At 54.6% G+C, this 25,912-nt stretch overlaps 1 protein-coding gene across 2 annotated transcripts in view; it reads right to left on the bottom strand.

The window, feature by feature from the left end:
• Nucleotides 1–8,450: 8,450 nt before the first annotated feature.
• The window catches only part of LOC105489792 (TBC1 domain family member 22A), a 414,387-nt gene continuing 396,925 nt past the window's right edge, over nucleotides 8,451–25,912 (bottom strand). For both annotated transcript variants that reach the window (XM_071080772.1, XM_011754873.2), the window contains one exon: nucleotides 8,451–9,042. In XM_071080772.1, the coding sequence (XP_070936873.1) occupies nucleotides 8,996–9,042 (47 nt within the window). In that variant the 3' untranslated portion in view covers nucleotides 8,451–8,995. The remainder of the gene's footprint in view (nucleotides 9,043–25,912) is intronic.

The following is a 25,912-nucleotide window of genomic DNA, read 5'->3' as shown; positions in this document are numbered from 1 at the left end:
TGTAGGTGTGTGGATTTGTTTCTGGGTTCTCTGTTCTGTTCCATTGGTCTATGTGTCTGTTTTTATGTCAGTGCCCTGCTGTTTTGGTTACTATAGCTCTGCAGTATAATTTGAAGTCAGGTAATGTGATTCCTCCTGTTCTGTTGTTTTCACTTAGGCTAGCTTTAGCTATTCTGGGTATTTGTGATTCCATATAAATTTTAGGATTGTTTTTTCTATTTCTGTGGAGAATGTCTTTGGTATTTTGGTAGGGATTGTATTGAATCTGTAGACTGCTTTGGGTAATATGGACATTTTACCAATCTTTATTCTTCCAATCCATGAACATGGAATATTTTTTCGTTTATTGGTGTCCTCTTCAATTTCCTTCATCAGCGTTTTAGAGTTTTCATTATACAGATTTTTCACTTATTTGGTTAAGTTCACTCCTAGGTATTTAATTTTGCATGGCCATGATAAATTAGATTACTTTTTAAATTTTTTTTCACATTGTTTGCTGTTGGCATATAGAAATGCTATTTATTTTTGTATGATGACTTGTATCTTGCAACTGCACTGAATTTGTTTACCAGTTCTAACAGTTTCCTTGTGAAGTCTTTAGGTTTTTCCAAATATGAGATCATATCATCAACAAATAAGGAAAATTTGACTGCTTCCTTTCCAATTTGGATATTCTTTATATATTTCTCTTATCTGACTGCTCTAGCTAGGACTTCAGTATACTATGTTGAGTAACAGTGGTGACAGTGGGCATCCTTGTCATGTTCCAGATCTTAGAGGAAAGGCTTTCAGTTGTTCCCCATTCAGTATGATACTTGCTGTGGGTCTGTAGTATATGGCTTTTATTATGTTGAGGTATATTCCTTCCATATCCATTTTTTTTTTTTGCAGGTTTTGATTATGAAAAAATGTTGAATTTTATCAAACACTTTTTCAGCTCCAAGAGTCAAGTCCTAGAATTGGGGACTCAAAGAGCCCACTTGATGCTTTAACTCCCTGTGGCAGTGTTGGTACCTAAAGCCAGCAAGTCTCAGAGGCTCACTAAGGCCCTGGATACAGTACCTGGGTATCACTGCTGGTTATTCAGGGCCCAAGGGCTCTTCAGTTAGCAAGTGATGAATGTTGACAGGATTGGGTCCTTTCCTTCAAGGCAGTGGATTCTCTTCTGGTCTAGGGTGTGTCTGATTTTTGACTCTTACAAAGGTGTTTTTTCAGTGTAGACAGTTGTTAACTTGGCATCCTTGTGTGAGGGGACGATTGATTGGTGGAGATTTCTATTCTGCCACCTTGCTCTGCCTCTCCTGCTTATATCAGATTTTGGCCATCCCGTGTGTAATGATATTTCATTGTTGAGTGTATTTTGCAATACGCTAAGCATATTTTTGTATGTTTATTTGCTATCTGTGTATCTTCTTGGGTGAGGTGTCCAGATATTTTGCCCATTTTAAGATTGGGCCGTTTTTTATTGAGTTTTAAGAGTTCTTTTTAAATTTTAGATGGCAGTTCTTTATCAAGTATGTCTTTTGCAATTATTTTCCCCCACTCTGTGGCTTGATTTTGGTTCTCCTGATGCTTATAATATTTAAAATATCTTCAGCATCTGCAGTTTCACCTCCCTTCATTATTACAGTTGGATTTTAATCCTTAGGAGTTCATCTATTTGTCATTCAACAAACATTATTCGGCTCCTACTATATAGACAGGTCCTGTTTCTGAATGCTGGAGATACACCAACTGCAGAACAGGCAAAGATGCTTACTCTCAAGTCTCCATTATTAGTCTTTTCTAAAAGTAAACTTTTGTTTTTCACAGTCGTTTCCATTATTTGTGTTTATTTTCTACTCCAATAATTTTTGTTTCTATATTATTTTGTCTTCTTTTTAAACCTTTTTCTCATTGGTCCATCATTTTCTGCAGATGAGTTATAATTTCCCATTATACTTGTGGATAGGTCAGTATTTCCTCATCATTGTATCCATTTTTGCCTTGTTTATGCTGAAGTTAGGTTATGTTGTTATATTTATACAGGTCCATGACTGAGTGAAGCACTTTTGATCACATGAAACACTCTCTTTGTCCTTGTTAATCCTTTTCAAATGTGATTTGGGGGAATACAGATATTCCAGCCACATCTGGGGAGGGGGTAATATTTCCCCCATATTTTTTCCATCCTTCCATTTCAAACAAAATTTTTAGTCTTGGTGTATCTCTCATCAATGGTATGTTGTTGGCTTTTATGGAGTTTTTAAAAGTATAATGTATCTCCTTTTGAATAGGTGACTATAAATTATTTATCATGATCATATCTGAACTTGCTTGGGCCCTGGTAATTAATGCTTCGTATTTACCATGCTTTTTCTTTGCTTTTTTTCCTACGTCTTTTCTTGCTTCTTAACTTTGTTCCTTCTTTTCCCCCTCTCCTGGAAGTTACACACTCCATTCCCAACGTTATCTTTAAATTTCTAAATAATTTATCAAACTTACATTTTCTAAGATATTCCAAAGGAAACCAGATGTGCAGACCTGCAGCCTCTGTTGCAAACCACTGTGGGGTGGGGAGGGCTGCAGCAATTTTGTTGACTCCTGTATTCGGCAATAATGACTGAAGAATCCCACTACTAAAAATCTATTATGGAAAAAGTACCCAGAAATGTAGACATTTACCACAGCACCATTTGCTAGAGGAAAAACATAGCAGCAACTTGATGTATAATAAAGGAATAAATTATGTTAATCCATGCAACTGCATATTATGCAGTCATTAAAATCACATTTTTGAAGAATTGTAATGATATGAGAAAATGCTTATGATCATAGCATCACACGAAATCCCAGGTTAGTCTCTTTGTCTCTTTTGGCTGCAGCAGGAAGGAAACAGATGCTCCACCACAATGGGAGTTTTGAGAGAGGCCAGGTATGCAGCTCTGTGAGCAGCAGGGAAGGACAGATTACCCAGAGATGCAGACATACCCATAAGAAGGGCTAGGACCGACCACACCCAGTGTGGGGGAAGAACGAGAACCATCGCCAGCTAGTGGAAATGTAAGCTGGAGAAGGTGCTTTGGAAAATCGTTTGTCACAATCTATTGGAGGGAAGGATGCACGCCCTATGACTCTGCAATCCTGCTTGTAGGGGAGAGAAAAGCACAGAACTGGGGCACATGTCCACCAAGAGGCACGCAGATATTCAGAGGGGCATTGCTTATAATGGTCTCAAACTGGACACAATCCAAATGTCCGTGAGGAGTAGAAGGGACAAATTGCAATCTATTCATGTGATGGAAAACTTTACAGCAATGGAAAAGAAGAAACCACACTTAATACCACACAGATATTCCCACAAACAGAAAGTGGAAGCCGGGCGCAGTGGCTCACGCCTGTCATCCCAGCACTTTGGGAGGCCGAGGAGGGCGGATCACGAGGTCAGGAGATCGAGACCATCCTGGCTAACACGGTGAAACCCCATCTCTACTAAAAATACAAAAAATTAGCTGGGCGTGGTGGCAGGCACCTGTGATCTCAGCTACTCGGGAGGCTGAGGCAGGAGAATGGCGTGAACCCAGGAGGCAGAGCTTGCAGTGAGCCGGGATCGAGCCACTGCACTCCAGCCTGGGCGACAGAGCGAGACTCCGTCTCAAAAAACAAAAACAAAAACAAAAACAAACCAGAAAGTTGAGCAAGAACAGTTGTTCACAAAAGAGTATATATTGTATACTTCCATTCATATAATAAAAGTGTACAAATAAGCAGAACTAAAGGATGGTTTGGAAGTCAGCGGCATGTCATGCTTGGGAAAGGGGAGCACACAGGGAGCTCCAAGGTGGGCCATATTCTATTTCTTGACCACGGTTGTGGTTACATGGTGCCATGAGTCCATTCTCACGCTGGTAATAAAGACATACCTGAGACTGGGTAATTTATAAAGAAGAGAGGTTTAACAGACTCACCGTTCCACATAGCTGGGGCGGTCTTACCATCACGGTGGAAGGCAAGGAGGCACAACGTCTTGTCTCACATGGATGGCGGCAGGAGAGAATGAGAGTCAAGCGAAAGGGGTTTCCCCTTATAAAACCATCAGATCTCGTGAGACTGATTCCCTACCACGAGAACAGTATGGGGGAAACCGCCCCCATGATTCAATTATCTCCCACCAGGTCCCTTCCACCATACATGGGACTTACAGGAGCTACAATTCAAGATGAGAACTGGGTGGGGACACACCCAAACCATATCACATGGGGTGTCTGCTTTGGGATGATTCTCCGAGACCTAGGTTTGTGTTGTGTCTGCTGCTTCACAGCTTAAATGTAAAAACAGCAACAACGAAATATCACTGCAAAATATTCAGAAAAAAATACAGACTAAAAGAGAGAGGGTATTTGTTTTCTACTGCTACGTAACAGATGATCACAGACACAGCCCAAGGTCACGCAGCCAGCCCTGGTGCAGGCAGACGGCTGGTGAATGTTGTTTCATTTCTGTGACTATTGGTGATGTGAACTTCTTATCGGTCACTTGCACCACTTTTGTGAACTGCCCATTTTCTGCGCTGTGCCCATTTTTATCGATTTCCAGGATCTCCATGTGCTGAGGAATCTGAATCTGCCTTGCCTAGGTGAACCGGCGTGTCGTTCACATTTGTCTTTGGTGACAGAGGCTGGGTCTTAGTGGTCCCTGCCATTTGCTTTGGTAGCATGTACTACAGATATATATTATTAGTCTTTTTCTATCTTGTTTTTGCCCCTGGCATCATGCTCAGAAAGCCTTTTACCATTGCCAATAACAAAAATAGCCATGCGTTTTTGAGTATTTGGGGGTGATTTTTATATTTACATCCACTTATCTGGAAGTTGAATATAATTTTTTTTTTCCTAAAATAATCATCAGGTCGGGCGCGATGGCTCACACCTATAATCCTAGCACTTTGGGAGGCCGAGGCAGGCAGATCATTTGAGGTCAGGAGTTCAAGACCAGCCTGACCAACATGGTGAAACCCCACCTCTACTAAAAATACCAAAAAAATTAGCCGGGTGTCATGGTGGGCACCTGTAATCCCAGCTGTTCAGGAGGCTGAGGCATGAGAATCACTTGCACCCAGGAGGCAGAGGTTGCAGTGAGCTGAGATCACGCTACTGCACTCCAGCCTGGGCCACAGAGCAAGACCCTGTCTCAAGAAATAAAAAAGTAAGAATAACCATCCTCATCTTGTCAACAAAATGGACTCTGGCTGGGTAGCTCACACAGGACCATGTAAGTGGCCGTGTGCGCTCCTGGGTGGAGGCCATCCTGTGCTGAGGACCCTCCACGCCAAGGAGCGGCAGGGTGGGTGTGGAAAGGCCTCACAGCTGAGTGGGGCCCAGCCCAAGCAGCCCGCAGCCCCGCAGGACTAAGTGCAGCACCAGAAGGAAGCCAAGGGGCTGGAGCTGAGAGAGGAGAGGAACAGTGGGCAGGGGCCAGGGAGGCCCACACCCCCAGGGGTCTGAGTCTCTGGCGAACTCCACAGGACTGCAGCCCTGAGGGCAGATCACTGGGGTCGCAGGGCAGACAAGCAGCCTCCAGCTCTGGAGGACCGCAGGGAGGCTGGTGTGCTGCAGCTTGGGATGGCACCTGTCATTCTGCAGCCTGTCCCCATGTCCTCAGTGGAGCAGGTCTGCTCAAACACAGACGGGATTCCTCCCATTTCCATTCATCAGTGACAATGCACAGAAGCGTCCCACCTGCTAGTTCTTCCAAAAGCACAAACCACAGACTTCCCCTCTCTGACTCCCCAGGACCCCAACGTTCCCCAACGTGCCTGACCTTGCCAAGGGCACAGCAGTGGTGCCAGCAGGCTGAGCCTGTCCCCGGGACCTTGCCAAGGGCACAGCTGTGGTGCCAGCAGACCGAGCCTGTCCCCGGGACCGGGCAGCGTGAGGTGCACGGGACAGCAGCCACCACAGGTCAGGGACTGATCTCAGGGCCGCTGGGCCCAGGCTACCTGCAGGAGCAGAGTGAGCATAGGCTGTGAAGACCCCAAGCTGGGCCCAAGGAGCCAACTGCTGAGCTGCGAGCTCCGGGGAACCGGGAAGGCAAATGGCAGCTGCGGGGCTGGGACCTGGAGTCAGGAGCTGAACGTCTGGTGGCTGCTGGGGACAGCCAGTCTCCGTCCTGTAGCCCACAACCCTGCAGACCACAGGCAGGCATCAGTGAGGTCAGCCCACGTGCCGGGCCACCGGGCCCAGGAAGGCAGCCACGCCTGGCTCAGCTCCGCACTGGGTTGCCACGGAGAGAGGGGAAGGCACTGCTCCCACTTTGTGGAGCCACCAGCCCACCCGTGGGGACGGGAGCGCACCCCACACCCAGGAAGTGGAAAGCCAAGTGCTGCCAAGGGAGGGTCCTGAGGGTGGAGCACCCAGGGCGGTGTGGGGTACCCGAGGGTAGGGACACAGACGGGGGTACTCAGAGGGGTGTGGCGCACCTGCAAAGCTGCCCTGAGAAACTGAGGCCCTTTGAAGGGCAAGGAGGGCATTTCAGTGTGTGGTGGGGGCGAGGCAAGCGTATCCCAGGAGAGAGGGGGTAGACCCCAGACCCTGGTGCCTCCCTTGGAACAGTCCTTTTCATGGAAGGTGCTTGACAGACGTGGCCCAAGGGGAAGTCCCTTGTGCAGGAGCCTGGCAGGGGCCAGCCTGGACCCCACACTCCCATGTTCAAGCCAGTGCAGAGCTGGGCTTCGGGGATCAGACCGGTGCCTGAGTCTTGCCCCGCCCGGGCAAGTGGCATCCCTGCACCACCTGTGCAGCTGTAACCCCATCTCCCCAAGAGGTCCTGTGGGTGGCAGCGAGACCACAGGTGCTGCTGTGCCCACGCTGGTGTGTTGTAATGGCACCACCTGGTACGCTGCAATGGCCCTGAGCTCAGACTCTTGGCAGGGCTGGGCCAGGGTGCCCCGTCCTCGATGGGCAAGTCCTCGAATCACAGGCCAAGGCCGCGGCTTTCTCACTGATCTTTATTCCGTGTTTTTAGCACGTCACATCCAGACAGCACACCCCGAACATTCCAGATGGATCTGCTCAGACTCAAGGCCCGTGGCCAACACCCCTCGCATTCAGTCTTGGCGTTTACATGTATGTGGAGATGAAACGCACACAGGGCTGAACTCCGTGGAGCATCCTATTCAAAACATAAACCACCTCAAGAAGCAGGTGAGTTGTGTCCGCAACCTTCTGGCCACACGGCATGATCCAAGCTAGAGAAGGGGATTCTCCCAGGGCTGATCTCGGCAAAGCGACCCAGGGCTTCCTGTACACGGCCATGGGGGTGGCTCTTCTTGTGACGGAATCCCCTCCCCATCTAGAAAAGGAGGCGGCAGGAGGAGGAGGCATGGCTGGTCTGAGGAACCCCTGACCCTGGGGTGGGGACAGGCAAGGTAGGCGTAAGGCGTGCCTGCATCTGATCTGAAGCAAGCCCATCCCTTTGCTGGTTTGGGAGCATCTGACGTTTGCACAGCATTTTGTGCTAATTTCCATGCTGTGTGTAACGACCCTGGATTTTTAAAACAGAAGCAGAAACACACACATCACTTATGCCTGTACGTCCCACAGTCTCCAGCAGTGTCCCAGGGCCTGGGAGAGGACACGGCTGCTCCTGAGGGACAGAGAGTCTGAGAAGTCGGTCGCCAGTGGGTCGCTGAGGACATGAGCCTGTCCTGGGATCAGAGAGGCTGTGGCTGTGGCCCTGCCCACATTCCAGGGGCCATGTGGCCTGTGACACACTGAGGGAATACTGGGAAGCCAGTCCCAAGGCCGCTGGAGCCACAGACACAGCCCTAGCAGAGCGCTGGGCAGGGGCCGGGTCTGCGCCCTTCCACACTTAGAGCCCCAAGGAACCAGTCCATAGCGGAACCAGTACAGGGCAGAACCGGTCCAGGGCAGAACCGGTATACAGCGGGAACCGGTCCACAGTGGGAACCAGTCACACCTTCCCCACCCCTGGCAGATCTGGACAAGGACAGCAAGCCTGGGGAGCCTCCAAAAGCTCATTCCACTTCCAGGCTGTGGTGAGAAGAGCACTGCGGTTCAGGGCTTTGATGACGGAGCCGCGACCCCCTACCCCGTCTGCCAGCCCAACATGGCCCAACAGCCTGGGTGGGTCTCCAGGAGCTCTGTCTGAGGCCAGCCCCTACCTGCATGGTGGGGCCACTTGGCCCTGGACCTCAGGGAGGTGGGGGGTTTTCTTGTAAAAGAGGTTTGAGGTGGAAAGTAAGGCGATGGCAAGGCCTCCCTTTGCTCCCAGCCTTTGGTCCCACGGCCTCCCAGGCACTTGGCGGGTTCGCGGGTCGGACTCCAGCCTTCAGCTTCCCAGCCACATGTAAACCAAGCAAGCAGGAAAACACACGGAGGGAAAGGGCCAGCAGCGGTGAAATATGGCTGCGAGGGGATCTCACAGCACAGAGACCCCGGGGCAGTGCAATGTCTCGGTCTAGATTTTGTCTATATTTTATTCTTTCACTCAACAGAATAGCAGTTTTGCATTTCAGAGTAGGTATGAGATGGCCACTGCCTTGTTCCGGCCCTGGAGACAGCGGGCCTCCCAAGAGGGTCGGCCTCCGAGGCTGCCCCGGACTGGGAGCTACGGGAGGCAGTCATTTGGCAAGGACACTGCAGGGAAAGGGCGAGGGGACCCCTGACCTCCCTCTGGCCGCCGAAGCCGGGGCCCTCCTCTGGCTCTCTTTGGTATCCCAGAAAACAGAGGCTGTCCCTGTCCTTGTCCGCCCTAGACCAAGCCTGGGGCCCGTCCTCGCCAGCTCCCCTGGAGGGTGCGGCCACCTTGCAAGGCCTTCTGGCAGCCCAGGACCAGCTCACAGGGGCCTACCAGCGGCCGGGCAGGTGGGGCGCGCGCCTGGGGCAGTGTGGCCAGCTGCAGGTGGGCCCAGCCTCACTTCTTATAGTGATTAGGGGCGTCGGCGAAGGCAAACTTGAGGCGGTAGGCCTCGGCCAGCAACAGGCTGATGTCCTCGTCATCCCAGTGGGCGGTGGGCAGGTTCTGAAGAAAAAGCAGCAGCTCCTGGGGAGAAAGAGACAAGCCCAGGTGAGAGGAGGTGACCCACAGTGGAGGGCAGGTGACCTCAGAAAACTGGAAAGACACAAGCCCAGGTCAGAGGAGGTGACCCACAGTGGAGGGCAGGTGACCCAGGAAAACTCGCCCAGCCGGCAGCTGCTCCCTGCTCAAGCCCAGCAGGGCCCCAGGCCTCATCCCACAGCCCCCGCCCCATCCCAGCAGCCAGGCGGGAGGCCCACTGCGCAGCTCCAGGTCTGACATCTGAGATGTCGTGACAGGGGCTGCCCAGTGCTTCACTTAACTGAATCTCCTGCCCCTCACGGGGAGACCCAGCTCTCGGGGCCCTGTTGCAGCTTTGCAGTCTCCGCCCAGAGGCTTCCCACTCCCCTAAAGCCTGTATCAGCCCAGGAAGTACCGCAGCACCCCTGGAACTGTCACTAAGCACCGACTTCTGTGCATCAGGAGACCCCTCTGGGCAGCAGCACAGTCAGCAGGTGAAGCCCACACATGTGGGGACCACGGAATGGAGCCAGCTCAGGCCCACCCCGGGAGCCCAGGAACACAGCAAAGCCCCACCCTGCCCCTCCTCCATGCCTGCCTCGCACCAGTGGGTGGAGGTGCGGGTCTCCACCAAACCCAGCTTCAGGTCCAGGTCCAACCTGGGGCCCTGGGACGATGACTCCACCCTGAGGCCCAGCTTCCTCCTCTGCAAAATGGGGCCACCATTGCCAGCCTGTCAGGGCTGCTGGACAGACTGGGAAAACACTCACACAGCCAGCAGCACAGCCAGCACTGGGTGGGCACACACTGGGTTCACTGGGCATGCTGGGCGGGCACACCGGACTCACTGGGCAGGAGCACTGGGCTCACTGGGTAGGCACACCAGGCTCACTGGGTGGGCACACTGGCCTCACTGGGAGTGCTGGGTAGGCACACTGGGCCTATGAGGCTCACTGGGCAGGTTCACTGGGCTCACCAGGCACACTGGGCAGGTGCATTTCGTGCACTGGGAGTGCTGGGCGGGCTCCTCTGGCCTGCAGCTGGGCCGTGTCTCAGCTCAGGTGGGCTATGGGGGCACTGAGTCCCACCCCCAAAAGACACACGGGGCACTGTCTCCAGAGCTCATCTGGAAGCCTGTGGACACTGGGAGATGGAGACTGACCTATGTCCACTGAGGCCAGGACGGGGAAGGAAAAGCACAGGTACTTGGGGAACCCCCTCCACGATCACCGCCCGATAGCCCTGCCTCCCACATGACCACGCCCACATCCACAGCAGCTGGCGGCCCACCAAGGACAGGGCAGGTCTCGGGGGACCCCAACACACAGGGGGCTTGGCAGAAGTAGGGATCAGAGAGGGATGAGTGGCCAGGACAGCCTCCTGGGGTGGGGGTTCTCAGAAGAGAAACGGGACCATCGGGTCAGGGCCAGCCCAAGCCCAGGCTCCGCATGAAGCTGGGCAGATTCCCTGAGGGAGGGGTCTACACTTCTCGGATGGCCCTGCAGGCTCTGGTCCTTGATAATTTGCCCCCGGGGGCCACCTGCAGGCTCCCCGACTTCTCCTACCTCCCACCCCAAACGGAAGCCAGATCCTGGAAGTCAGGAAGGCGGCTGAGGAGCCCTGAGGGTGCTGGAGGGTGCTGGAACTGCCCTTCCCCAGATCCTAGCAGGTGACAAGGGACAGGGAGGGCCACAGGCTCAGGATGCCCATGTCACCTGCCTCGAGAAAACACAGTCCAGCAAGGCTGGCATGGAGGGGAATGGGGGGGTAGCTGGGCTCTGCAGTTCACATCCTGTCTCCTTGTCCAGGAGGTCTTGGGCAGGGGGCCTGGCTCTCCAAGCCACACTCTTCTTCATCTGGAGATAAGGATGGCAAGCTCTCTACATGGGCACAGCCAGGATAAGCTGAGCTGAGCTGTGCAGGCACCAAGCCTGGAAGATGACCCAGGCTTACATCCTGGCTGTGCCGGAGGCTGTGGTCTGCGTGTCACCAGCCCCACCCTCACTGAGGCAGGCCCCTTGACCATCCCAGAGCCACACTCTCCATTCCCGAATCAGGAGGGTTACACACCAGGACTGTCCTCTCTCCATTCCTACATCAGGAGGGTTACATACCAGGACCATCCCGTCTCCGTTCCCGCATCAGGAGGGTTACACACCAGGACTGTCCTCTCTCCAGCCCTGAATCAGGAGGGTTACACACGAGGACCGTCCCCTCTCCGTTCCCACATCAGGAGGGTTACACACCAGGACTGTCCTCTAATTGCTATTTCGCAGTTGCTGGGCTTCCACCCCCACTTCCTCAATTCCATTTCCTTTTGCATTTTGGATACTTTCAGTGGGCCTTTAAATTGAATTCAGGGAGCAAATTTCACTGGCTAAAAGTCCCCGGGGACATATCAACATCAATCTGCTGTCTTTCACCATTAGATGCAACTTACACGACACCAATCCAATTCTGAGCAGGTCATAAATAAATACCTTTGGTTTTATTTTTAATCCACTTCGCTTCATATTATCATGACCTCGCTCCTTGCAAGGTGAGAAGCAGTACCCTCCCATTATGGTAACTCACCAACTCTACTGCACACTCAATTTCAGAACCTAATTTAGTCCCCCAGGTTCACTGGATGGAGGGAGAATAGAAATGCCCAGTTCTTCGCAGCCTGCAATGCTAAAGAAGGAAAAATCTATCTGGGTGACCTTTACGGGAGGCGAAGAACATAGCCAAACATGTCCTTAAATACAGATTTCTTTTTGAAAAAGGCTTGTCTTATTTATGCGCTAGGCCAAGCTGTTTCCTGTCTGGGAAACACGGCACATTTATTAGCCAAGAGCTGTTCTGCATCGCCCACACCAGGCAGGCGGAGGGGCCACGACGGGCGAAGCCATCCCTCGGTCACATTCAGGGACATGGCTCTCCCAGCAATGACGATGCTGCCTGTCCAGGAGGGCAGGTGGAGAGAGGCCTGCCCAGGGCCTGGCCCAGAAAACTGTAGACAGCACTTGCGTTTTTATTCTTAACTTTTCCATAAACAATTAAGGGCCACATTTGTGGATCTAAAAGTTAAAGGAAGGCTCAGCTCATGACACTGGTGCTGTAGAAGTCAAGGTCGCCTCAGGTCTCTGTAATCCATTCCCTACCCCGGTCCCTGGGGCACCCACTATCTCAACAAAGCCATAGCTGGAGGGCAGCGTGGAGTGCACCCCTCCTTTCTCCATCACCCCGTGTCCCGAGAATCCTTCCAGCGGACGTCGAATGTCTGCGGGGCCCTTTGTAAAGGCTGTGGGATCTATGGGCAGTGAGGGATCAAAAGCAACAACTCGCTGCATGGCCTGGAGGCTGACGGTTCTCAGGCCTGACCACACGTCCATCAGCACCCAAGGAGCTTGAAAAAGCGCCCCATTGTCCTGGCCCCAACCCAAGCAACTGACCTGGACCTGGGAGGTGGGGCCTGGGGAGGGGGATGCCTTGGTCCTCAGGATGGTGGGCGACCTGGGTGTGCCCTGGACACTCTCAGACACATCATGAGAGTGGATAGAGTTGTCCACGCTTTCTGCCAGGTGGCCACTGTTGACGTCGAGGGTTGGGGGGGCCCTGCCCACACCACCCAGGCAGAAGTGGAGCCCTGACTCACACCACCATGCAGGCAAAGGCATCTCTCTAAAACCTCAGTGAGTGGGACACAGGGTGGAGGTGGGAAGCCAAGCTGGGATGTTTCCAACCGTTTTCCCCCATGGACCATACAGCAGTGGACGGCACTTAGAAGCCGCCATGCCACTCACTCCTGCCCGGCGGGTTCCAACAGGTGAGGCTCCCGATGCCGGAGACCAGGTGAGGCCGCCTGATGCCGAACAGCAGATATCGCCATGGCTTTGGCTACTTCTTACCAGAAGGGTTGTATTTTTCCAGAGTCAAACGAATCCTAGTGCCATCCGTGGAGGACGCTGACCTCCCCCGTGTGCCAGGCCTTCCCAGGAAGGGTGAGACGGTGACACGCCCATGTTCTAAGGCCTCAGGCTCCAGAACAGGGGTGGGTGGGTGACTGCAGACCCTGGGCTGCCTCAAGACGCTGAGCTCCGTGCAGCTGGCCCAGGGCTGAGGCTCACGTGAGAACGGGCAGCAGTGAGGGAAGCAAGATCACTGGACCAGATGCGGGAGTGCTGGGCTGGCGCCCGCCCCCACTGCCACCTGACCCCATGAGTACCGCAGATGTGTCCCTGTTCTCCCCAGCGTCTCCGCCACTCCACCAACAGGTCTGTGTGTCCCTGTGTCCCGAAAACTGAGCCCACAGCGCATGCTGGGCAGTGAACGTCACAGAGTCCAATGAAGCAATTAAGAGCATGTTTGCCGGTGCCCCACAGCCACATTCAAATCCCAGTCCTGCGTTTATTAGCTACGCGACCCTGGGCAAGTCTCATAACCCTCAGTGCCTGAGTTTCCTCATCTGTAAAACGGGATAATAACAGTGATAGCGACAGGAGACAGACAAGTTCCTAGACAGACACGGACCGGTCCCCGGTGAAACCTGACCTTCAAGCCAAGGACACTTTAGAGCCTGAACACCAAACTGCCAGTTCTGGATAGAGTCCATGACTAGAGTGAGAACTTCCATCCGTCTTACCCGCTCTCTTTCAATTGGTTCCTTCTGAATGATGTCCTTTATCTAATCAAATGGTGCTTCTTCCAAGCCCACCCACGGACCAATCAGCATGCACTCCCCCATTCGAAGCCCATAAAAGCCCTGGACTCACACTCACAGATGGCTACCCCGCCTTCAGGTCCCTTCTTGCAGCTAAGAGCTTTCTTTCTGTTGCTCAGTAAAATTCTACTCTGCCTTGGTCAGGAGTTCGAGACCAGTCTGGCCAACATAGTGAAACCCCGTCTCTACTGAAAATACAAAAAATTAGCCAGGTGTGGTGGTGTGCACCTGTAATACCAGCTACTTGGCAAAGCTGAGGGAGGAGAATCGCATGAACCCGGGAGGTGGAGGTTGCAGTGAGCCGAGATTGCGCCACTGCATTCCAGCCTGGGTGACACAGTGAGACTCTGTCTTTAAAAAAAGAAAAAGAAAAAAGAATTCTACTCTGTCTTACTCTCTGGTGTCCACATACCTTATTCCTCTTGGCCGTGGGACAAGAACCCAGAACTTGCCAAACTGTGGGAACAAAAGAGCTATAATGCTTGCTGAGCTGTGGGCGGCAGGAGTAAAAGAGCTGGAACCCTCCCTCCCGCTCGCCGAGCTACGGGAGCAAAGAAGCTGCTGGGTGCCACTCCTTCCCACTTGCTGAACCGCTGGAGTGAAAAAGCCAGAACAATAACTCCCTTACTGGGTTGTTGAATGTGTGCAAAGTGCCCTCGACAAAGACTGAATGGCTGGCCACACCTTCCACAATGGGGCTTCCAGTGCCCACGATGAGCCAGGCACATGAAGGTGCCCCGCTGTGCACACGCCTGGGTGTTACCTTTCTGTGTGTATATGCAATTTCACAGACATGCACTTGCATGAAGAACTCCAAAAGGACCATCAGTCAAAGACGAACGTGGTCATTGCTGGGAGAGAATGTGATGATTTCTTTTTCTTATCCATAGTTTCTAATCTTTTCAAAATAAACAAGCATTAGCTGCATACTAAAAATAATTTTTAAAATAAAAGAAGTGCAGGGTCTGCTCTGAGATCATGCTGGAACCTCCTTGGCCAGCTGGGCAGCTGCCAGGACAGTGCCCCGCCCGGTGCTGGAGCTCTGCTTATGGGGTAGGGAGAAGCCAGGTGCTGTGAGGCATCCCCTACACTGCAGCCAGAGCACCTGGAGCACCGGCTCCCACCCGCACCCCGGCCCCTCTCCTCCAGCAAATGGGGCGTGAGGTCCAGGCCCTTCGTGCCAGACCTTCTCACAGGCACTGCAGGTGTTCACTGGGTGACCACATGCCCAGGGCTGCCCCATGCCAGCCACCACTCCAGGCACACACTCAGCCCACAGCCCGGCAGGGCGTACATGCGTGAGTGTGTGTGCTGGTAGGTCAGGCAACAGATGGAGAAATAAACAAGAAAAGAGACAGGGTCCAGCACTCTGCAGAGAAGCGTAACGGAACCATGGGACGCGGGCTACTGCAGACTTCGCCTTCAAGGGCCACGAGTGGTACGCCTGAAACGGGGTGGGTCTGTGCGGAATGCACTCTGGACTTTGAATATTTATTAAGAACAAAAGAATGTAAACTACTCTTTTATAATTTTTATATTGATTCTAGGTTCAAATGATAGTATTTTGGATATGCTGGGTTAAATACGTTACTAAAACTAATGACACCTGCCTCTTTCTTTGTTTTTACGTTTCCATGTGGCTGGTGACACATTCCTTCTGGACAGCACTGTTCTAGGTATAAATCCTGCCTCCCTCCTCCGTCTGCTTCACGCCAGGGTCTGCTGGCAGCACTGACCAGTGCTTCCCTCCCCTGGACCCTCTGTGCACACGGAAGGTACTGGAAGGCTCCCCCAGGCAGGAAGGGCTGTGTGCACAGCGGCAAAATTCGTCAACACCTGCTCCCGGGCACAGCAGACAGCTCACAGAGGTCTGCTTAAAAGCTACTCAAGTCAGAAGTTTACAAATTGCCAACATGCAAAGATGAATAAATTAATCACGATGGGGCTAAAAGGCCCATTTGCCTACTCTTGTTATTTTCTTCCCCTAACCAAGAAAGATGAAACAGGACTCACCATGGTGACATGCGAGGCGGGGAACAGGGTTAATTGGTTTAATTTGCTTTTCCACAGCCTCCTGACACTCCGCGTGCACAGCCTGGTGAGAAACCCTAACCATTGGAGGTGCTGCAGAGTGCCCGGCTGTCTGCAGCAGGGAGGCCCTGGTGCCACCTGGGGAGACCACTGAGGACCCTGGGGTCTGGGGGACAGGGCAGCAAACATGAGGTTTCCCAGCAGGCAGGCCCTCGGGCACTTCTCTCAACCCCTCCGTCTTTTAGGTGAGGAAATGAGCGGACAGGCTAGGCGACTTGTCCCAGGAGGCATGCAGCAAGCCTGGCACCCTTGTGGCACCCACACTGCAGTCCCACTCCCCATACCGCCGTGGGGGGCAGCGGGGCGGGCTAGATCCCTGCTCTAGAACCCAGCAGGCTGGAGCCGACTCTCCATGCACTGTCCCTGGAGGACGAGTCCCTGGTCTAAGAGATGGTGACAGCAAGGGGAGTCGGGGCAGTAATACCCGTGCTGGTGCAAAAGGCTCTAGGAACTCGCCTTGTTGTTTCGTGCTCATCATGACCACCGCCCTCTATCTGCAGGAGTTGCAGGCGCCTCCTGGGAGGTGATGGAGGAGCCCCTCGCAGGTGCCATGAGGGCTGAAGGATTCTGCGCACCCCCCGGAGCGGGACAGGCAAACAGGAGTCACTCCTCTACCCCTGCCACCTCCTCCTCACCACGGGGCCCTGGCAATCACGGGGCCCTGGCAATCACGGGCCCGGGCAACCGCCGGGGACGACGGCCACAGTTCACAGAGCAGGAGGCGGCCAGGAGGGCTGAGGCCAGAACCAGAACAAAGGCCCTGCCGCGCCTGGACTCCGCCCCCTGCCCTCCGAAGAGGCTGGACTGAGCACTGGATAGGCCCCTCTCTCGGTCTCACTGACCCCTCACTGACCCCAGTGCTCACTCCCACTCCTGATCTGACAACAGTCTCCAGGGACCATGCACTACAGAGGTCAAGGGTCATTGTTCCTACCCAAACCCACGGGCCTTTCCGCAGACAGCGGGGCATCTGGATTCCTCCCGCGCCGGGGCTGCAGCGTGTGAATCCATATTCAACACCAAGTATCCGCTCCCACGAAGTACACGTGTAGATGAGGGAACAGGACCAGCTGAGATGAAATCATGCTGACAAGGCCGTTGCTGCCAGCGCTGCCAGCCGAGGGACCCCAGTGAATTTCAGGAGACCCGCAGACCGTGGCTGGCCCACTTCAAGTGCCTGAATGAGGCCATTTCCTTTCTCTCGGGTCTCCATTTGGGTTCCTGACTCGACACTGACATTCAGCCTTAGGAAACAGGCCCAGGAACCCTCTGTGGCCAAGGGACCACCAGACTCCGCAGCAAAGGCAGCGGAGACCCAACACACAGGCCGTCCCATGCCCCAGGCAGGCTGCGACCCCCGCCAAAAAGTCCCTCGGGAGGAGCTCAACCTGACACTCCCCAGGTCCTGCCTGTCCCTCACACTCAGGTGACCAGGGGCTGCCCTGGACATGCATAAGTAACAAGTGCCTCCAAATCAGTTCCCTAACAAGACCCGCTGAGAGTACACTGGGCTTGTCAAACAGGACTTCAAGCTGGTGACCGAGGTCATAGTGGCCCAGGTCTAAGGAGCTGGCAGAGTGTGTGGCTTCTCCTGTACAAATGAGAACGGCCTGCGGGGAGGGGCTCCTGCTCCAGTGCACACCCGCTGAGACACGCAGCTTCATGTGGCTGGGCCAGCTCTGCCTCACCCTTGGCGCAGCCCACGGAGGCCTCGGGTTCATCTGAAGCCGGCTGAGATCTCCGCACAGCAGCATCAGAGATACGAGGCTCAGCTCTGTTACTTGCCGCGGTGATGGCTGCTTCGTATGAGAAAAAGCATGGGCCTTGGAGATGTTGCCATGGGAAAGAAGTAAGGCCATCTTCGCAAGGTGGCCATGGGCTGCTGACAGCCAAATGATAAACTTGGCGCTGATGTGTGCGGACATCCAGGGAAAGGGGACCCACTGGGCTCTTGGTGTCCTGGTGCTCATGAACCCTGCTCAGCGGTGAAGTATGTGTGTGAGGAAATGACCCCGTGGTGCAGGTGTCATGACCGGTACAACGGTGAGGCTGCCCTCAGAGCCGGGTGGCTTGAGATCCAGATGCCAGGAGCCCGGGCTGCATGCAGGCACTGGTAGCACTGGGAGCACCGTGCTGTGCCCACCCCCTCAGAGGCAGTGCCCGTCCCGGGCTCCTGCACGGAGGCCTGTGCTTTCCGTGCTCTTTCCCCACTGCCCTTCCCTCCTACCCTCTGGCCTCTCCTGGCTGTTCAGGCTCCTACAGCGACCATGGCTCTCCCTTTCCCATTGCAACCTCACCTGTCTGCCTTCTGTGTAACTCCAGGTCACCTTTCAAGACTCTGGGAGGACGGAACCGCGCACACCGACCATAGCACCTTTAGATGCACCTGTGCTCCAGGGGGCCCTGCCTGTCTCCACACTGCAACCAGAGACCTTTCGTTTCAGCCTCCTAAGAACGGCATTTAAAGGTTCAGAGACTATTGTGAGCAGGAATTATGGGGAGAGGGCAAGCAAGACAAGCGGGGTCCCCAGAGAGGATGAGAATGAGTACAGGCATGGGGAGGGGACCCGTGGTCTCCACTCTGGATACCAGAGAAAGAGGGGCTGCTTGCTCAGGGTGGGCCTCCCAAGCCTCCGATGGCCATGGTCCTCCTGTCCCTCTGTCTGGGTGGGGCAGCCGGGGGTGGGGGAGTGGGGGCGGCACTTGTTGGAAAAGGAACCACAGGGGAAGCAAATCTGCTCACCCTGGCCACTGGCACGCCTGCCTGGTCAGTGCCCACCCGGCCCAGTCCAGCTCCGCCTGCCCCATCTCCTTTGGTCTCCGGGTAAAAGGGTATTTCTAGGGAGCAGGGTTCCCACCTGAGGTGGGGTTTGCAGGCTGGGTGTGGGCATGGTGTGGTCTGTGATTCTGAAACTTTCAGACACACGGTGTGCACTTTAAATCCTGCTGGAGGGGAGGGCCTATATATCTCGAGTGGAGGGCCTACATATCAAGACCACGAGGAAGTCCCTGGACCAGGTCCCACTCCCACGACTCTCCCCACACCGACCCACTCCCGCGACTCTCCCTGCACAGGGTCCACAGTCCCACTCCCCCGACTCTCCCCGCACCGGGTCCGCGGTCCCACTCCCGCGACTCTCCCCGCACCGGGTCCGCGGTCCCACTCCCGCGACTCTCCCCGCACCGGGTCAGCGGTCCCACTCCCGCGACTCTCCCCGCACTGGGTCCGCGGTCCCACTCCCCCGACTCTGCCTGGAGGACAATCTCGAGGCTTGCGGGGAAGGTGAACGTAGAAAGGTGCTCATCTGTGCACTGTTGTTCACAGCCAAAGGAAGAAAGGAAACCTCGAAGCTGCCCAGGCCAATGGCTACATGCCCCCGGGCTATGCAGGAGGCTTGGTCAAGGGTGCCAGAGAAGTGCAAGTCGCCTCTCCCCTCACACCACACGCCGGGGCAACTCCACGGGGGCCTCAGTCAACGCCACGTGGACCTGACATTGGACATGCAAAGTGAAAACATGAGAGCACCAGGTGACACGTGCTGAGTCCTTCACCCTCAGAGGCGGGAAAGCCTTGCTATGACTCCTAGTCCGGGAGGAATACAAGACGGGTAAGTTCAACACACAAAACCTCAAAACAAAAAACAAACCCTTCGAATGAAAACTAATACATGGCATCGCTCATATATTTACATATACATAAAGGCAACAGACAAATTAAAAAAAAGGAAGAAACACTTGTCATTTTTATCAGGAAGGAGGAAATGCTGGCATTAGTATGGAAAGAGCTCTTGAAAGAGACAAACAGATCAAAATCCTTAAAGCAATGGGCAAAATACAGGAACAGAAGAGGTGTCCAGAGCGGAGAGGCCCTGTGATCCTTACACAATGCGAAGATGCTCAGCGGTGCCACAAGGCAGGGGTTGTCGCCACCCCGAAAAACGCAAAAGCGCCGGCAGCCCGCTCTGGGGCTGGCTCAGTCATCCCCAGGGACATCTGGGGAACAGCTGAGGATGCTCGAAGAGCCTCTGGGTATCCGCGGACGCTAGAGAGCCCAAGCTCACACTGTCGGGTCCACAAGCCCACGGCACACACTTGCGCAGAAGGGCTTTCCCGGGAGCTGCCTGGCTGGTGCACGGGGTCCAGGTGCTCCCTCTGTCACTCATTTCCAGGTGTGTACCCAAGACGAGACACTCAGCCCCTTGCTCCAGGTCACTCATGCAAACACAGCAAATGCTACCAGCTGTTAAAGCTAGGTGGTTGTCCCGGAATGATGCTTTCTGCCTCTCTGTATTTTAAACTTTTTCACAGTAAAAGGTGAGGGGGAAAAAAGGCCAACTCTGCTAGTGTGTTGAAGGCAATTTTGGACTATCCATGTAATGAGATGTTTATTTATTTAGCAGTTAAAAAATATGTGGTTGAAAAAAACATAACGATGCTGGCAACTCCTGTGAGTGTAAAGGTTGCTGAGGGGCAGAGGGTGGCAGCCAGGTGGGAAGCCCAGTGCCTCCTATACCAAGAGACGCACGGCAGCAGGTTGGGCAGGGGACGGACTGTCCTCCACAGCTGCCGGCCTGGGAGGGAAACAGCTGTCCTCCAGTTCTCGTCTTTTAATTTCTGTTTTCCATTTTTTTTTTCATAAGGGCATGTACTGAAAACACGATTTCAATTTCTAAAAGACAATCCAGGCACCGTCTCCTTCCAGAAGTTTCTCCTGGCAGTGTTCCCTCCCCAGCAGGGCCAGACACACCTCCACGGTCACCTGGTGTCCCCAAGGCCAGCTGGGAGGCGGGCCCTGACCAGCATGTGCTGTGGCAGGTGGGTTGCTCCCTTCTTTCCAGGACCCTGGAAACCTCAGGTTTTCTAGAACCGAGAAAGGCCCGGGGAGCAGCCGAGGCCCCCCTGGGGTCCCTCCTAAACCGCAGAAGAGTGTGAAGACTGGCTAGGAGGCTCCGGGGGCTTGCTGGGCCCCACAGCGCATGCGACTCCTGAAGGGGAGGGTCGGCAGGGAGGCCATGGGGTGCCAGGGACTGCCCCGCCTGGGATCTCCTGCCCATTTTTACAATGTTCCCATGGGATACATCTTCCCCTTTGCCATCTCAGTCCCCGTGGCTAAGTCATGTCAGGGGTGGGGACACTTAAGAATTAGTGAGAGAACAGGTCAAGGTGTAAATGATTCAAAGATTCAGATTTCAGACGTTTGAAATAGTGAGTCACGGCACGGCTCCAGTGAAGACCCCTGTATTTTCATATTCAATCCAGCATGTGGTCCCCGGGAAGGTAGAGAGGACTGGGCCGGGGAGGCACAGGCCTGGGAGACCTCCCATTGCCCCGGGACCCAGGTGTCCACGTGGCCTGCAGGACGCCCTGGCCCTGTGCTTGGGGCTGCAGCCGCATCAGCTCCCGGCAGCCCTGCGGAGACCTCTACCCGTTGACCAGGACCAGGACGTTCCCTTCTCCCAGGCAGGTAGGATGAAGGGCCCACGTGATTCCAGGAGGACGGCAGGGCCTGGTCCTGGATCCCCAGTGAGTGGCAAGGGAGGGCCCCTCACACAGAACCTGAGAACCCTGCTGGGCACCCACCCTGTATCCTGACCACATGCTCCAGCTCCGCCCCACACTGGCTCCTTGGTCAGGCAGCGTGCACATCCTGTCCACACCCTACTCCCAGCACTGAGCGTCTGTGTGGGAAGCACAACCCAGGCTGCATGAAGGGGAAGAATGGCAGGGAAACCGAGTAAGGGGTTGGGCACCCCTGCCTCCCTTGCCCTTCCCCGCCCTGTATGCTGAGTGCGTGCGAGTCCTGTGTGTGTGGTGTGTGTATATGGTGTGCAGTGTGTGTGGGGGTGTGTGTGAGTCATCTGTATGGTTTGTATGTGTGCTGTCTAGTTTTGTGGTGTGTATGTGACACGTGTATGTGGCATGTGTGTATGGTGTGGAGGGTGTGTATATGTATGGTGAGTGTACTATGTGATGAGGATGTCGTGTTTGTGGTGTGTGGTGTGTGGTGCGTGTGTGTGTGTACTGTATATACATGGGGAGTGGTGTGTGTGTAGTATTTGTGTAACGTGTGTGTATATGTGGTGTGTGATGCATGGGGTGTCTATGTGCATGTGTGGTGTGCAGTGTATGTATACATGGTATGTGGTGTGTGTGTGTGGGGTGTGTGTGTACTGCCTGTGCGTATACATGGTGTGTGGTATGTGTGTGTAATGTGCGTATAGATGGTGTATGTGCTGTGTGTATAAACATGGTGTGTGTGGTGTTTGTGTATGTGGTGTGTATGTGGTGCCTGTGTGTATACATGGCGTGTGTGTTGACTGTGTGTATACATGCTGTGTGTGTGTATGGTGTCTGTGTATACATGGTGAGAGTGTGGTGTGTGTGGAGTGTCTGTGTGTATACACGAGTGTATGTGCTGTATGTGAATACATGGTGTGTGGTGTGTGTGTGTGTACATGAGTATGTGTTGTGTGTGTATACAAGGTGTGCGTAGTGTATGTGTGGGGTGTGTGTGTATACATGGTGTATGTGTTTTATGTGTGGTGTCTGTGTGCATACATGGTGTGTGTACCTGGTGTGTGTGTGTGTGTATAAATGGTGTGTGTTGTGTATGTACTATTTGTATACATGGTGTGTACGATGTGTGTACATAACTGTGTTGTGTGTATGTATACACGGTGAGTATATATGTGTTGTCTGTGTGTATACATGGCGTGTGTTGTGCGTCTGTGTGGTATCTGTGTATACATGGTGTGTACATACATGGTGAATGCGTGTGATGTGTATTTATGTGGTAACTGTGGTGTGTGTGTGTGCGTGTGTGTGTGTGGCCTGGCGAGGGGACCCGCGCCTGCCTTGCCTCCTTTCTGGATGCAGGTCCTGGCCTGGCTGGTGGCTGCAGGGCCCTGTGCAGGTGCTCCTGGCTGAGGCAGGAGGGTGACACCAGTGGTGCTATCTTCCTGGGATGTAAGGCTCCACTGCCCTGTTCCTTCCACAGGACGGGCCACCTGGCCGAGGAAACCAGAGCTGTGTGGCATGTCCTTCGCAGGGGGTCCCGAGCAGGATGCAGCAGAGGCCCCATGCTGGGTCCAGCAGCTGGGCTCCCGGCCCTTCTCCCACCCACAGGACTGGGAGGGCCAGCACAGCCTGCCCATGGGGCAGTGCAGAGGCTGGTCTGCGGTCCACGTGGGAAGAACCTGTCAGGGCTGGGCAGCCTAGGGCCTATTTTTCAGATGGCGGGGGCACTGCCCCCAACCCAGGGCTGCTGCCCCTCTCCGCCCTCACTGCCTTCCTCTCCCCTTTCTTCCTACTTTGTGTTCCTAAGAAGAAGGGCTCCACTCTCATCCGACACGAATGAGAGTGCTAAACAACCCTTCCTTTACAAACTCCTCTACTTGGGACTTTCTTACGCACTTTGTTGTTGCAGCCCTCAATGTGCTTAAGCGTCTGGGTCACATAGAGCTGATTCTGCTAAGTTTCTAGGATGTCAACCACAGAAGCATGCAAACGCTAAGCGCTGGCCGAGGCCATACTGGACACCAGGTCAGGGAGGGGCTGGGTGCAGAACCTTCCCGAGCCAGAGCCTCAGCCTGACTCCCGGAGCTGCGGCGTCCTGGGAAGGCCGTGGTGCTGGGTGAGACGCAGCCTCACAGATGCCGGGGTGGGGGTGCAGGGATGGACGGAGGGGAAGCCCAGGCACACCTGCCGGCTGGAGGGTGATGGGCAGCGCAGGGAAGACCCAGTTAAGAGCCCGGCACCCATCCAGCCACCAAGCACCTGCCTGGAGTCCCCCAGTTACCCCTGCCTCACACCCAGCATGACATGGGGAATTGGCATCTCAGTAAAGAAAGAATGAGGGCTTGGAGAGCGTGTGACTTATAGAGATGCCCCCAACTAACAGCTGGGCCTCCAGACAGATGTCCACTGTCCCACACCACCGTCTGGGCATTGGCCCTACCCAGCCCTCGGGAAGGGAAGGTGAGGCTGGGAGCTGAGCCACACCACCTCACCAGCAGACTCAGAGCGAGGGTCAGCAAGCTGTGGAACCAGAACCAGAAAGGGCAACCACATGGCCACACAGGGCTCACGACGGCTCTGAAGTGGGGAGCCGTGGGACGCACGTGTGGGAAGGGGCGCCACAGTGCACCCACCATCCTGCGAGGCCAGGCACAGAATGGGTAAGCAACGTGGGAGAATCACATCCCGGCCCATGCAGCAGCAAGGACACCTACAGCAGGCCCCAGCCATAGCTTCACTTCATCTAGATGGACATGTGCACACACCACAAACACACAAGTTTCAAGCCGCCAAATAATCAGAAGATAATGTGTGTGGTGTCAGAGTCTGCAGTCACGAACTTGAATCACGAACCCCAAAAAGAGATCAGGAAAGCGGCTGAGAGTTGCACAACAGCGTAGCTCTATGCCGCAGGGCTTCCACACGCCCAGAGTGGTTTCTCTCTCCAGATGGGAGGAGCTGCAGACCACGGCACTTGTGCCACGGTTATGCCGCGTGCTGCTCTCCCAGGTGCTGAAATAATTCACGCAGGAGTGCTGCAAGGAGACAAATCGCCCCACAGGAGGCGCCCGGCACCCCAAGATGGCCACTCTGCATCCTGCATCACCTGCACGCCGGGGGCACCCAGTGCCTGGCCACTGCTCCTCCACAGGACCCAGTGCTGACATCTGCCCCTCTGGCTAGGGATGGTACCAGGTGCAGCCCACACTGATGCACAAGCAGCCGGTGCCCTGGAAGCCTCCAAGGTTCACGGGACTTAAGACCATGGGGCTGTGACCAGGACGACGGGAAGGAGAGGGCAGATGGGTGCAGCATGCAGACCCTGCTGAGCATCGGGTGGTTGGCGCGGGCAGCAGTGGCTCCCAGATAGCAGCTGGGGGGCCAGAGAAGGGGAGGGCTGCCGGGTGACCAGGCAGGCAAGTGCACTCACGGATCCATCGGGTGACAGTGCGACCCAGCCCGGGGTGGGGGACTGCACTGTGAGGGGAGAGAGGGACACCCCCAGGAGGGGACAGGAGGAAGGCAGGGAGGGGAGTTCTGACAGCCTCAAGCCCACCCTCACCTCCCCAGCTGCCCCAGGTCCCTCCTCTGGTCGCCTCAAAGAGGCTGCCCATCCTGGTGTTCACCCCGGCCAGCCTCAAGCCAGGCATGGATCTGACAACTGTGAGGTGTCCTCCATACCCCCCATGTCCGAGGGAGAAGACGGCTGCTCAAGAAGCCTAGTGACAGCTCAGGGTCAAGCAGCCGGCCCCCTCAGTGGCAGGGCTGCCCTCCTGAGCCGCTGGACCCGACCACCATACAACCCTGTCTCTCGGAGAGGGTTACAGGGACTGTCCCCACTAAATGTGTCCCTACTTGGCCCTAAAACTTAGAATGACATCTTCATGTGGAAGCCAGGAGCCTGGACTGCTGTCGGATAGTCTAGGCTCTGACTGGTCCCAGCCCAGACACTACCTGTCACCTTCCGCACAGTCTCTGAAACCGCACGCCAAGTGTGCGCGTGGGGTGTGGGTTTTCTGTGGGCGGTCAACACTGACCAGCTTCTCCAAGAGATAAGCAGCCCTGGCTTCGGCCATCTGGGAGGACGGGAAACTCCATCTGGGGAGGGGGCTCGCCGGCAGGGGGAGGGGCTGAGTGATGAACCCAGTGTCACACGTAACACGACGCTGGGTGCACTCTATAGACATAGGAGGACCATAGAGGTCCTGGTAGGAAAATTGCCTGTGAAAAGTTCATCCTTATTTACCTTATTTTTAACCTTTCTGTCACACTCAATGCCCTTTTAACTAGAAGATCAAAGAATACAGAATACCGCCTGATACACAGAAGACAAGAAGGTAGCTCTGCACAGAAAGGTCAGGCTGCACCTGTCCACACCACTGCCCCTGAGGGTGGGCACTCAGGTGGGGGTCTGTGCCGGCCCCAGCCCATCCTCTGTCTTGTGAGCGCAGGAGCCTGCGGGAGAACAGCCGTGGTGCCCGAAAAGAGGGGCTTCCTTTGCTGACGTGGGCAGGGTGCTGCGATGTCAAGTGTCACGTGTCCTCGCCGGCCCTAATGCCTTTGAGT

The sequence above is a fragment of the Macaca nemestrina genome, chromosome 15, assembly GCF_043159975.1.
Source record: "Macaca nemestrina isolate mMacNem1 chromosome 15, mMacNem.hap1, whole genome shotgun sequence".
NCBI classification, from domain to species: Eukaryota; Metazoa; Chordata; class Mammalia; order Primates; family Cercopithecidae; genus Macaca; species Macaca nemestrina.
Note: the sequence above shows the minus strand (reverse complement) of the source record. Positions and strands in the feature narration are given on the sequence as shown.